Here is an 11,461-nt window from a genome sequence, read left to right as displayed (position 1 = left end):
AGGAGATTCCCCCCCTCTAGACTGTGAGCTCGCCGTGGGCAGGGAACAGCTCTGTTATACTGTACTCTCCCAAGCGCCCTGCACACCGTAAGCGCTCGAAAAATACGACCGACTGAAATGTGGGGGTTCGCCAGGGTAGAAAGAGGAATGGGGGGTAGGACACCGAGGCTTGGGTGGGAAGAGAGGGAAGAAAGGGATTACCATCACTCAATCACCCAACCGAGAGTATTTATTGAGCGTTTACTACGTGCACAACGCTGCACTAGCGCCGGGGAGAGTACAACAGAATCAGCGGACACATTCCCCGCTCACAGTGAGCTAATTCGGGGAGCGCCTTCGGAACGAACCCTTGGGAGAGGCCTTGGGAAAACGAGCAGTCTCGAGTGCTCTCATCTCTTCTTTCTCCTCTCCTTTCCTCCTTTCCTCCCCCTTTCCTTTTCTCTCCTGCTCCCCTTACCGTTTGACTTAATTCCCCTCATGAGAGCCTCCCGCCTGTTTCGGGCTCGCCAAAGTCAGGCCAAAGAGTGGGGCGATCATGCGAGTGAAGAGGGTAACGCTTTCCAAGCTGGACCCGCGGACCACTCTGGAAACGAAAGTAGATCTGGCCACCGCTCGGACGCGACCGGTGACGATCCCCAATCAAACGAGAAACGATGCGAGTGCACCCGAATGAGTTTCGGAAAACAAACAGGGACGTGGCGAGTTCGGAGGAAGATTCCGAACGGGGCCCAGATCACAGCATCATCACCCGTCCCCCACATCCCCTTCGCCCGCGCTTTCCTCGGAGGTTAAGGTGCATCTGTAAGTCTCTTCAAAGGCCTCCAGGAAAGACTCCATGACTTCCTCCACTGTGACGTGTCTCTGGAGCTCTTCGCTGAGGGAGGTGACGCCCCGGCCCACCAGTCCACAGGGCACGATGTGCTTAAACCAGGACAGGTCCGTGCAGCAGTTCAGAGCCAGCCCGTGAGACGTGACGTGCCTTCCGCACCGGACTCCTGAAAGCAGACGGGGAGCCGTTCAGGCTTCGATGGCCATCTCCTCTGTTTTTTATAAAAGAAGGTATTTCTTCGGGGCCTACTCTGTGCCAGGCGCCGAACTGAGCATCTGGGGAAGATACGAGCTAAACTCGTGCATTCGGTCGTATTTAGTGAGCGCTCACTGCGTGCCGAGAGCTGTACTAGACAAGCAGCGTGGTACAGCGGAGAGAGCCCGGGCTCGGGAGTCAGAGTTCATGGGTTCGAATCCCGACTCCGCCGCTTGCCGGCTGCGCGACTCTGGGCAAGTCACTTAACCTCTCTGTGCCTCGGTTCCCTGGTCCGTAAAATGGGGATGAAAACCGTGAGCCCCACGTGGGACAACCTGATCACCTCGTTTCCCCCCAGTGCTCAGGACAGTGCTTTGCGCACGGTGAGCCGCCTAACGGACACCACCATTTACTTCACTAAGCGTCTGGAAAGTACGATTCGGCAACAGAGACGGTAACGATAACGTCGGCATTCGTTAAGCGCTTACTACGTGCAGAGCCCTGTTCTAAGCGCTGGGGTAGATCCGGGGTCATCAGGTCGTCCCACAGGGAGGCTCGCGGTTGATCCCCGTTTTACGGACGAGGTCGCCGAGGCCCAGAGAAGTGAAGTGAGCCGCCCACGGTCACGCGGCCGACAAGTGGCAGAGCCGGGATCCGAACCCCTGACCTCTGACTCCCAAGCCCGGGCTCCTTCCGCCGGGCCGCGCTGCTTCTCTCCCTGCCCACAGGGGGCTCACAGTCCAGAAGGGGGGAAAGGGCCATCGGTTCAACAGTATTTATCGAGCGCTCACTCTGTGCAGAGCACTGTACTAAGCGCTTGGAACGGACAAATCGGTAACAGATAGAGACGGTCCCGGCCCTACGACGGGCTCACGGTCTAATCGACACCAAAACAGGTAAAGAGGCATCCCCGTGAAGACGGAGAATCACAGATGCGTTCGCATCATTAATACAATAAGTAGAATTATAAACACGTCCACATCTACACACGAGTGCCGTGGGGTGGGGAAGGGGGGTAGAGCACAGGGAGGGAGTGGAGGCGACGGGGAGGGGGAGCAGAGCCGGACAGGTCCTGGCCCGCTTGGGGCTCACGGGCTTCATCCCCATCGTACAGATGAGGTCACTGAGGCACAGAGCCGGGAAGCGACTGACCCAAGGTCACCCGACAGAGAGCTGGCGGAGCTGGGATTGGAACCCGGGTCCTTCTGACTCCCGGGCCCGCGCTCTATCCACTAGCCCACGTTGCCTCTCTGCGTTCCTCTTCCACCCTAGACCGTGAGCTCGCCGTGGGCAGGGAACGCGTCTCCCGACTCTGCTGTACTGTACCCTCCCAAGCGCTCGGAACGGTGCCCGGCGCACCGTAAGCCCTCGCTTACGTACCGCCGACCGGGTCGCCGTCATCATCAAGAGCGGCAGCACGGCCTAGTGGCAAGGGCAGGGGCTCGGGAGTCGGAGCTCACGGGTTCTAACCCCGCCTCCGCCGCCCGTCTGCCGGGTGACCTCGGACAAGGCATTTAACTTCTGCGCCTCGGTTACCTCGATCTGTCAAATGGGGCCGGGGATCGTGGGCCCCACGCGATACAACCTGGTCACCTCGCATCTACCCCGGTGCTCGGCACAGAACAGGAGCCTAAAAAATACCATCGTCATCACCACCACGGCCTCGGTCCCTCCGCCTCCGGCAACGGTCGAAAGCTACGGCTACCCGGAACGAAGCGGAGAGGGGCCTAGCGGAAGGAGCACGGGCCCGAGCGCCGGGCGGCCCGGATTCCAACCCCGGCTCTGCCGCGTGACCCGGGGCGCGTCGCTCAGCTTCTCTAATGATAATAATAACGTTGGTATTCGTTGGGCGCCTACTATGTGCCGAGCACCGTTCTAAGCGCCGGGGTGGACACAGGGGAATCGGGCTGTCCCGCGTGGGGCTCACAGTCTTCATCCCCATTTTACAGATGAGGGAACTGAGGCGCAGAGAAGCGAAGTGACTCGCCCACAGTCGCACAGCCGACGGGTGGCGGAGCTGGGATTCGAACTCATGACCCGCGACTCCAAAGCCCGTGCTCTTTCCACTGAGCCACGCTGCTCCTCTGCGCCTCGGCTGCCAAATGGGGATTAAATCCTACCCCGTCCTACTTACTCCGCGAGTCCCGTGTGGGACAGGGACTACGTCCGCTCTTCATTCCGCTGCCCGGATCATCTTCCTACAGAAGGGCTCCGGGCCACCTCGCTCCTCTCCTCGGAAACCTCCAGCGGTCGCCTAGCGGCCTTCTATTTTTATCGCTCTTGTTTTCGTCCGTCCGTCTCCCCCGGTCAGACCGTGAGCCCGTCGGTGGGCGGGGGCCGTCTCTATCCGTCTCTTGCCGAATTGTCCATTCCCAGCGCTCAGTCCGGTGCTCTGCACATAGCGGGCGCTCGATAGATACTATGGGACGAACGGGTCCGACTTGATTATCCCGCACCCAGCCCCGCGCTCGGGGTACGGCGCTCGGCACAGCTTAATGACCTCAATCGCCATCTCCTAAACCGGCTCCACGTACCCGCTCCGGTCAGATGATTCAGGCCAGGCGGATCTGAGGAGATCCGACTACATTCTAAGCGCTCAGTACGGCGCTCTGCACAGAGTGAGCGCTCAACAGATACTACGGAATGAACTTAAGGCCCGATCGACCAGTCCGGCAGCGGTATTTACTGTACCGAGCGCTTGGGAGAGCGCGGGAGAAGCGGTGTGGCCTAATGTACGGAGCCCGGGCCTGGGAGGCAGAAGGGCCTGGGTTCTAATCCCGGCTCCGTCACCCGTCCGCCGTGGGTGAGCCCGTCACCGGGCAGGGATCGTCTCCATCTGTTGCCCAACTGTCCATTCCGAGCGCTCAGTACGGCGCCCCGCACACGGTAAGCGCTCAATAAATACGAACGAGCGAATGAACGCCCTGCACACAGTAGGAACTCAACTGATGATCCTCAGTGCTCGCCCAAGTTCTCGGTTCAGTGCTCAGCACACAGTAAGAGCTCGATACATACGACCGGCTGCACTCAACCAAACGCTCAGTACGGCGCCCCGCACACGGTAAGCGCTCAATACATATGACCCACGGTACTCTCCCGAGCGCTCAGTCACAACGCCGCGCACGCGGTACGTGCTCGATGGATACGATCGATGGACGGATCGCCATCCAGAGACCGAGCGGGTTCCCCATAAGAATGACGCCATCTGTTAAGGTCTTCCTATAATAATAATAATAATGATATTTGTTAGGATCTTCCTATAATAACAATGAAGATGGCAGTATCCGTTTAGCGCTCATTACGCGCCAAGCACGGTCCCAAATGCCGGGGTCGACACGGGGTCGTCAGATTGGACCCAATCCCCGTCCCACAGCGGCCTCGGTCTCAGTCCCGCTTTCCGGAGGAGGTGACCGAGGCCCCGCGGAGCGACTCGCCCAAGGTCACAGAGCAGCGCGGCTCCGGTGGACTCCGCCACCTGTCGGCCGGGTGACTTTGGGCAGGTCACTCCACTTCTCCGGGCCTCGGTTCCCTCATCCGTAAAATGGGGATTAAGACCGGGGGCCCCACCCGGGACAACCGGATCACCTCGGATCCGCCCCGAGCATTCAGAACAGGGCTGGGGCAGAGCCCGTAGTAAGAGCTACGAGATTATTAATCATGATTGAAACGGGGCCCGGCCCACGTTATTATCAAAATGGGGATCGAGACCGCGAACCCCAGCCGGGGCACCCCGACGACCTCGTATCTCCCCCAGCGCTTAGAAGAGCGCGGGGGCCCGCGGCAGGCGCTTAAGGATGTCGGTATCCGTTAGGCGCTTACTAGGTGCCGAGCACCGTTCTGAGCACTGGGATAGACGGGGGATGGACAAGGACCGGAGCGGAGAGGTCAGGACGGACGAGGACCGGACGGGGCGGGAGAGGGCGGGACCGGACCGGACCGGACCGACGAGGACCGGACGGGGCGGGAGAGGATAGGACCCGACCGGACAGGACGGGACCGACGAGGACCGGAGCGGAGAGGTCAGGACGGACGAGGACCGGACCGGACGGGACCGACGAGGACCGGACGGTGCGGGAGAGGAGAGGATCGGACCGGACCGGACGGGACCGACGAGGACCGGAGCGGAGAGGTCAGGACGGACGAGGACCGGACCGTGCCGGAGAGGGTGGGACCGGACCGGACGAGACCGACGAGGACCGGACGGGGCGGGAGAGGGCGGGACGGGACCGGACGGGACCGACGAGGACCGGACGGTGCGGGAGAGGAGAGGATCGGACCGGACCGGACGGGACCGACGAGGACCGGAGCGGAGAGGTCAGGACGGACGAGGACCGGACCGTGCCGGAGAGGGTGGGACCGGACCGGACGAGACCGACGAGGACCGGACGGGGCGGGAGAGGGCGGGACGGGACCGGACCGGACGGGACCGACGAGGACCGGACCGGAGAGATCAGGACGGACGAGGCCCGGCCCGTGCGGGAGAGGGCGGGACGGGACCGGACCGGACGGGACCGACGAGGACCGGACCGGAGAGGTCAGGACGGACGAGGCCCGGCCCGTGCGGGAGAGGGCGGGACCGGACCGGACCGGACGGGACCGACGAGGACCGGACCGGACCGGGGAGGTCAGGACGGACGAGGCCCGGCCCGTGCGGGAGAGGGCGGGACGGGACCGGACCGGACGGGACCGACGAGGACCGGACCGGACCGGGGAGGTCAGGACGGACGAGGCCCGGCCCGTGCGGGAGAGGGCGGGACCGGAGCGGAGAGATGAGGACCGACAAGGCCCGCGCCGGACAAGGCCGACAAGGCCCGGGCGGTGCGGGAGAGGGCGGGCCCGGCCCGGCCCGGGCGCCGGCGGGAGGGGAGCGCGCAGGTCAGGGCCGGCGGGGGCCTCACCGACGGCGCAGAGCTTGCGGTCCCGGAGCCAGACGCCGGTGTAGGGCGGGGGCAGAGGCCGGGCGTGCGGCAGGCCGAGGCGGCGGCAGAGGCGGAGGGCGCAGGCCTCCAGGGCGGCCACGTGCTGGCGGAGCCGCAGCCCCAGCCGCCGCAGGTCGAGCAGCGGGTGGCACAGCAGCTGGCCCGGGCCGTGGAAGGTGGCCAGCCCGCCGCGGCCCGTCGCCCGCACCTCGGCGCCCAGCGCCCGCAGCCGCGCCCGCTCCTCGGGGCTCAGCCCGCCGCGCAGCCCCACCGTGTACACCGGGCCCGACGGCTCCCCCACCAGCAGGGCCCCGGCCCCGGCCCCGGCCCCGGCCCCCGGCGCCGCCCCGGCCCGCACGGCCCGCACCCAGCGCTCCTGCAGCGCCAGCGCCTCCCCGTACGGCACCAGCCCCATCCGCACCAGCCGCACCGCCGGGACGGGGGACGAGCCCATGGCCCCCGCCGCACGGGCGCCCCGGACGGGCACCGGACGGGCGCCCCGGGGCCACCGGCCGTCCGCACGCCCTGCGCCGACGCGCCGCGGCCGGGAGGGGGCGCGAGGGGGGGCGGGGCCGAGGACCGAGCGGGGCGGGCGAGGCGCGGGCCGGAAGGGGGCGGGGCCGGGGCCGAGGGGGGGCGGGGCCTGGCGCGAGGGGGCGGGGCCTGGCGCGAGGGGGGGCGGGGCCGGGCGCGAGGGGGGGGGGCCGGGCGCGAGGGGGCGGGGCCGGGCGCGAGGGGGGCGGGGCCGGGGGGCAGCGGCGCGGCCCCGGGGAGAGCGCCCGGGCTTGGGAGTCCGAGGTGGCGGGTTCGAATCCCGCTGGGTGACTCGCTCACTTCCCTTCGCCGGGCCTCGGTGCCCTCAGCTGGAAAATGGGGATGAAGACCGGGAGCCTCCCCTGGGTCTCCCCCCCCCGCCCCCCCAGCGCTCAGAAGGGCGCTGCGCACCGAGGAAGCGCTTCACAGATACCGACATTGTTCTTCTTATGAAAGCGCTCGAGTACCGACGTCATCGTTATTATCATTATTACTATCGTTACTTAGGAAGCGCTTAGCAAATACCGACATTGTTATTCTTATTAAAGCACTTAAGCGCCAACATTATTATTACTGTTATTACTTAGGAAGCGCTTAGCAAATACCAACATCATCTTTATTATTATTATTATTATTAAAGCCCTTAAGGACCAGCATTATTATTATTATTGTTACTATTGTTAGCATGACTATTATTACATAGGAAGCGTTTAACCAATGCCAACGTTGTTCTTATTATTATTGTTATTATTAAAGCACTTAAGTACCAACGTTATTATTATTACTACTATTATTACATAGGAAGCTCAACAGATACCGACATCGTCTTTATTATTATTGTTATTAAAGAACTAAAGTACCGACATCATTATTATTATTACTATTATTATCATGACTATTATTACATAGGAAGCCCTTTTAACAAATACCAACATTACAATATTATTACTGTTATTACATAGGAAGCGCTTAACAAATACCAACATTAGCTTTATTATTAGTAGTACTGTTATGATTATTATTGTTATTAAAGAACTTAAGAACCAACATTATCATTATTATTATTACTGTTATTATAATCATGACTATTATTACATAGGAAGCGCTTAACAAATACCAACATTATTATTATTATTATTATTAAAGCACTTAAGTACCAACATTATTATTATTATTACTGTTATTATAATCATGACTTTTATTACTTAGGAAGCGCTTAACAAATACCAACATTATTATTATTATTATTATTATTAAAGCCCTTAAGTGCCAACATTATTATTACTATTAAGTGCTTACTATGTGCCAGGCACTGTACTAAGCGCTGGGGTAGACACAGGATAAGCGGGTCACTTCACTTCTCGGGGCCTCAGTTCCCTCATCTGTAAAATGGGGATGAAGACCGTGAGCCCCACGTGGGACGACCGGATTCCCCCGTGTCTGCCCCAGCGCTGAGAACGGTGCTCGGCACCTAGTGAGCGCCGAACAAATACCTTCATCGTTACTATTATTATTAGGAGAAGGGATGATGAGTCCCCATTTTGCAGAGGGGTGAAGTGACTTGCCCCAGGTCGCACTACAGGCGGTGGATTAATAATGATTTTGGTATTAAGCGCTTGCTCTGTGCCAAGCACTGTTCCGAGCATTGGGTAGATACAAGGTGATCAGGTTGTCCCACGGGAGGCTCGTGGTCTTCATCCCCATTTCACAGATGAGGCCACTGAGGCCCGGAGACGTTCAATGACTTGCCCACAGTCCCACAGCTGACAAGTGGCGGAGCCGGGATTCGAGCCCGTGACCTCTGACTCCCAAGCCCGGGCTCTTTCCGCTGAGCCACGCTGCTTCTCTCGGCCTCAGCTAATGCTAATAATAATAATAATAATAATTATTCAATAATAAGCACTCGTTATGTGCTCTCCGTACGTAGCCCCGGGGTGGATGCGAGCGAATCGGGTCGGACCCAGTCCCTGTCCCACGTGGGGCTCGCGGTCTCGATCCCCATTTTACGGATGAGGACACTGAGGCCCTGAGGAGTGAAATGGCTTTCACTGGGGAGGCAGAGGACGTGGGTTCTAATCCCGGCACCGCCACTTGTCTGCTGTGTGACCTTGGGCGAGTCGCTTCACTTCTCTGTCCCTCGGTGACCTCATCTGTAAAAATGGGGATGAGGACCGTGAGCCTCACGTGGGACAACCCGATGACCCTGTATCTCCCCCGGCGCTTAGAACGGTGCTCCGCACAGAGGAAGCGCTTCACAGATACCAACATTATCATTATTATTATTATTATTATTAAACGCTTAAAAAATAAAATAAATGGTGGTATTTGTGAAGCGCTTACTCTGTGCAAAGCAGTGTTCTAAGCGCTGGGGGATACAAGGCGATCAGGTTGTCCCACGTGGGGCTCACAAATAATAATGTTGGTATCGGTTAATAAGCGCTTACTATGTGCCGAGCGCCGTTCTGAGCGCTGAGCGCTGGGGTAGATACAGGGTTGTCCCACGTGAGGCTCACGGTCCTCATCCCCATTTTACAGATGAGGGAACTGAGGCACAGAGAAGTGAAGCGACTCTCCCACGGTCACACGGCTGCTAAGTGGCGGAGCCGCGTTCGAACCCGTGACCTCTGACTGCCAAGCCCGGCCTCTTTCCGCTGAGCCACGCTGCTTCTCGCGTCATTCTTATAATAATGTTGGTATCTGTTAAGCCGCTCACTACGTGCCGAGCACTGTTCTAAGCGCTGGGGGAGACACAAGGGAATCAGGTGGTCCCACGGGGGGCTCACAGACTTCATCCCCATTTTACAGATGAGGGAGCTGAGGCACCGAGAAGTGAAGCGGCTTGCCCAGAGTCACACAGCTGACAAATGGCCGAGCCGGGACTCCAAAGCCCGTGCTCTTTCCACTGAGCCACGCGGCTTCTCCAGTGACTCTCCCAAGGTCGAACGGCGGATAAGGGGCGGAGTGGGGATTAGAACTCGGATCCTTCCGATTCCCAGCCAACGGAGGTTCCTCTAGCAGCTCCAAGATTGAAGTCAGAGGGTGAGTTTGGGGCTTCCGAGACGGACGGGATGGACTTCGGAAGGGCCAGAGAAGCGAAGGGCGGGGATCCGAGCGGACGTGATTCGGCCGAGGGTAAGATTTGGCCGCATCGGGCCAGGGAGAGGAAGGCCTTTCGGGAATACTGCTCCGCTGGGCCCCGTCCCGCCTCCGTTCCCAACGGGAAGAAGGAAGTCCGAGGTCAAGCGTGACTCTGAGACGTCTGGCCGGGGGAGAAGACTCCCAATTCTAAATCAAGCCGGAGCGGAGCCGGCCGACAGGACATTCAGGATGCCGGAAGAAAGCTTCCGTGCCCTTTCCTAAAAAATATGAAAGTGCTCACTAGCTTGGAGCTCTTGCCCGGATTCACTCACTCAGTCGATCAGTCAATTAATCAATGGGGTGAACATGCCAAGCGCTCAGGACGGTGCTCTGCACATAGTATCGATCATTTCATCGATGGTGTTTACATTCCCGGCGCTCAGCGCGGTGCTCTGCACGCGGTCTCGATCGGTCAGTTCATCAGTGGTGTTTGCATTTCAAGCGCTTAGTACAGTGCTCTGCACATAGTGTCGATGGGTCGGTTAATCAACGGTGTTCCAACATTCCAAGCGCTCAGCGCGGTGCTCTGCACGTAGTATCGATCGGTCAGTTCATCGATGGTGTTTACATTCCCGGCGCTGAGCGCGGTGCTCTGCACGCGGTCTCGATCGGTCAGTTCATCAGTGGTGTTTACATTTCAAGCGCTTCGTACGGTCTCTGCACATAGTGTCGATCGGTCGATTCATCGATGGTGTTGATTAGTACGGTGCTCCGCACGTAGTATCGATCAGTCAATCGATGGTGTTTACATTCCAAGCGCTTAGCGCGGTGCTCCGCACGCAGTATCGATCGGTCAGTGAATCGATGGTGTTTACATTCCAAGCGCTTAGCACGGTGCTCCGCACATAGTATCATCGGTCAATTCATCAGTGGTGTTAACATTCCAAGCGCTTAGTACGGTGCTCTGCACATAGTAAACGCTCAATAAATGCTATTGAATAAATGAACGAATTCATAATAATAATGATGGTGATAACGGTTCTTGTTAAGCGCTTACTACGTGCCAACCGACGGGGTAGATACAAGTCAATCAGGTTGGACACGGTCCCTGTCCCGCATGGGGCTCGCCCTCTTAATCTCCGTTTTATGGATGAGGTAACTGAGGCCCAGAGAAGTGAAGTGACTGGCCCAGGGTCACACGGCAGACACGTGGCGGAGCCGGGATTGGAACCCAGGTCCTTTAGACTCCCAGGCCTGTGCTCTGGGTGATTGGGTGCGTACAATATAATAATATAATAGGCACATTCCCTGTCCACAGCGAGCTTAGAGACCTAGGGACAGCGAGAACCGAAAAAGAACCGCAAAGAGTTTCAGATTCCGCTCCCAAGTGGAAATGCTCGTTCGTTCGATAGTATTTATTGAGCGCTTCCTCTGTGCGGAGCACTGTACTAAGCGCTTGGGATGGACAGTTCGGCAACAGATGGAGACCGTCCCTGCCCGACGACGGGCCCACAGCCTAAGGGACTGGAACCTATTTCGTTAGAAAAAACCCCACCGCTGTCCACGTTCTACTTAGCGATGACGGTGCTCCTGTCACGCCTGAACTCTTTTATCCGTACGTAACCTAAATAATAATAATAATAATAATAATACCAGTCGTGGTTTCTGTTTAGGGTTCGCTTTGTTCCCAGCACTGTACTCAGCACCGCCTAGATTCGAGAGAAGCAAGTGGGACACAGTCCCCGTCCCATAGAACAAATAGGAGGGAGGACGGGTTTTATCCCCATTTGACAGATGAGCAAACTGGGGCACAGAGAACGATAATGTGGTCTTGTTTTTGTTTTTTCTGTTTGGCTCTGCCGTCTGGCAGCGGCCGGTACAGTGCTCTGCACATAGAGAAGCAGCG

General features: G+C 58.6%; 1 protein-coding gene across 1 annotated transcript; it reads right to left on the bottom strand.

Moving 5' to 3' along the window:
- Nucleotides 1–206: 206 nt before the first annotated feature.
- On the bottom strand, nt 207–6,487 carry LIPT2 (lipoyl(octanoyl) transferase 2). The gene is made up of 2 exons (XM_029058649.2): nt 5,923–6,487; nt 207–995 (listed from the first exon to the last, which is right to left on the bottom strand). The coding sequence occupies exons 1-2, from the start codon at nt 6,395–6,397 to the stop codon at nt 745–747; spliced, it is 726 nt and encodes a 241-aa protein (XP_028914482.1). The 5' UTR covers nt 6,398–6,487; the 3' UTR covers nt 207–744.
- Nucleotides 6,488–11,461: the final 4,974 nt, after the last annotated feature.

The sequence above is a fragment of the Ornithorhynchus anatinus genome, chromosome 2 (genome assembly GCF_004115215.2).
Source record: "Ornithorhynchus anatinus isolate Pmale09 chromosome 2, mOrnAna1.pri.v4, whole genome shotgun sequence".
Lineage (NCBI taxonomy): Eukaryota > Metazoa > Chordata > Mammalia > Monotremata > Ornithorhynchidae > Ornithorhynchus > Ornithorhynchus anatinus.
The sequence above is the reverse complement of the archived record's forward strand: the minus strand, read 5'-3'. Positions and strand labels throughout refer to the sequence as shown.

Bases quoted from the DNA above. Each gene is read 5' to 3' on its own strand.
- LIPT2 (XM_029058649.2), bottom strand. From the start codon at position 6,397: ATGGGCTCGTCCCCCGTCCCGGCGGTGCGGCTGGTGCGGATGGGGCTG. The intron at 996-5,922 runs GTGAGGCCCCCG...GTCTGCTTTCAG, and splicing joins CCGCAAGCTCTGCGCCGTCG to GAGTCCGGTGCGGAAGGCAC.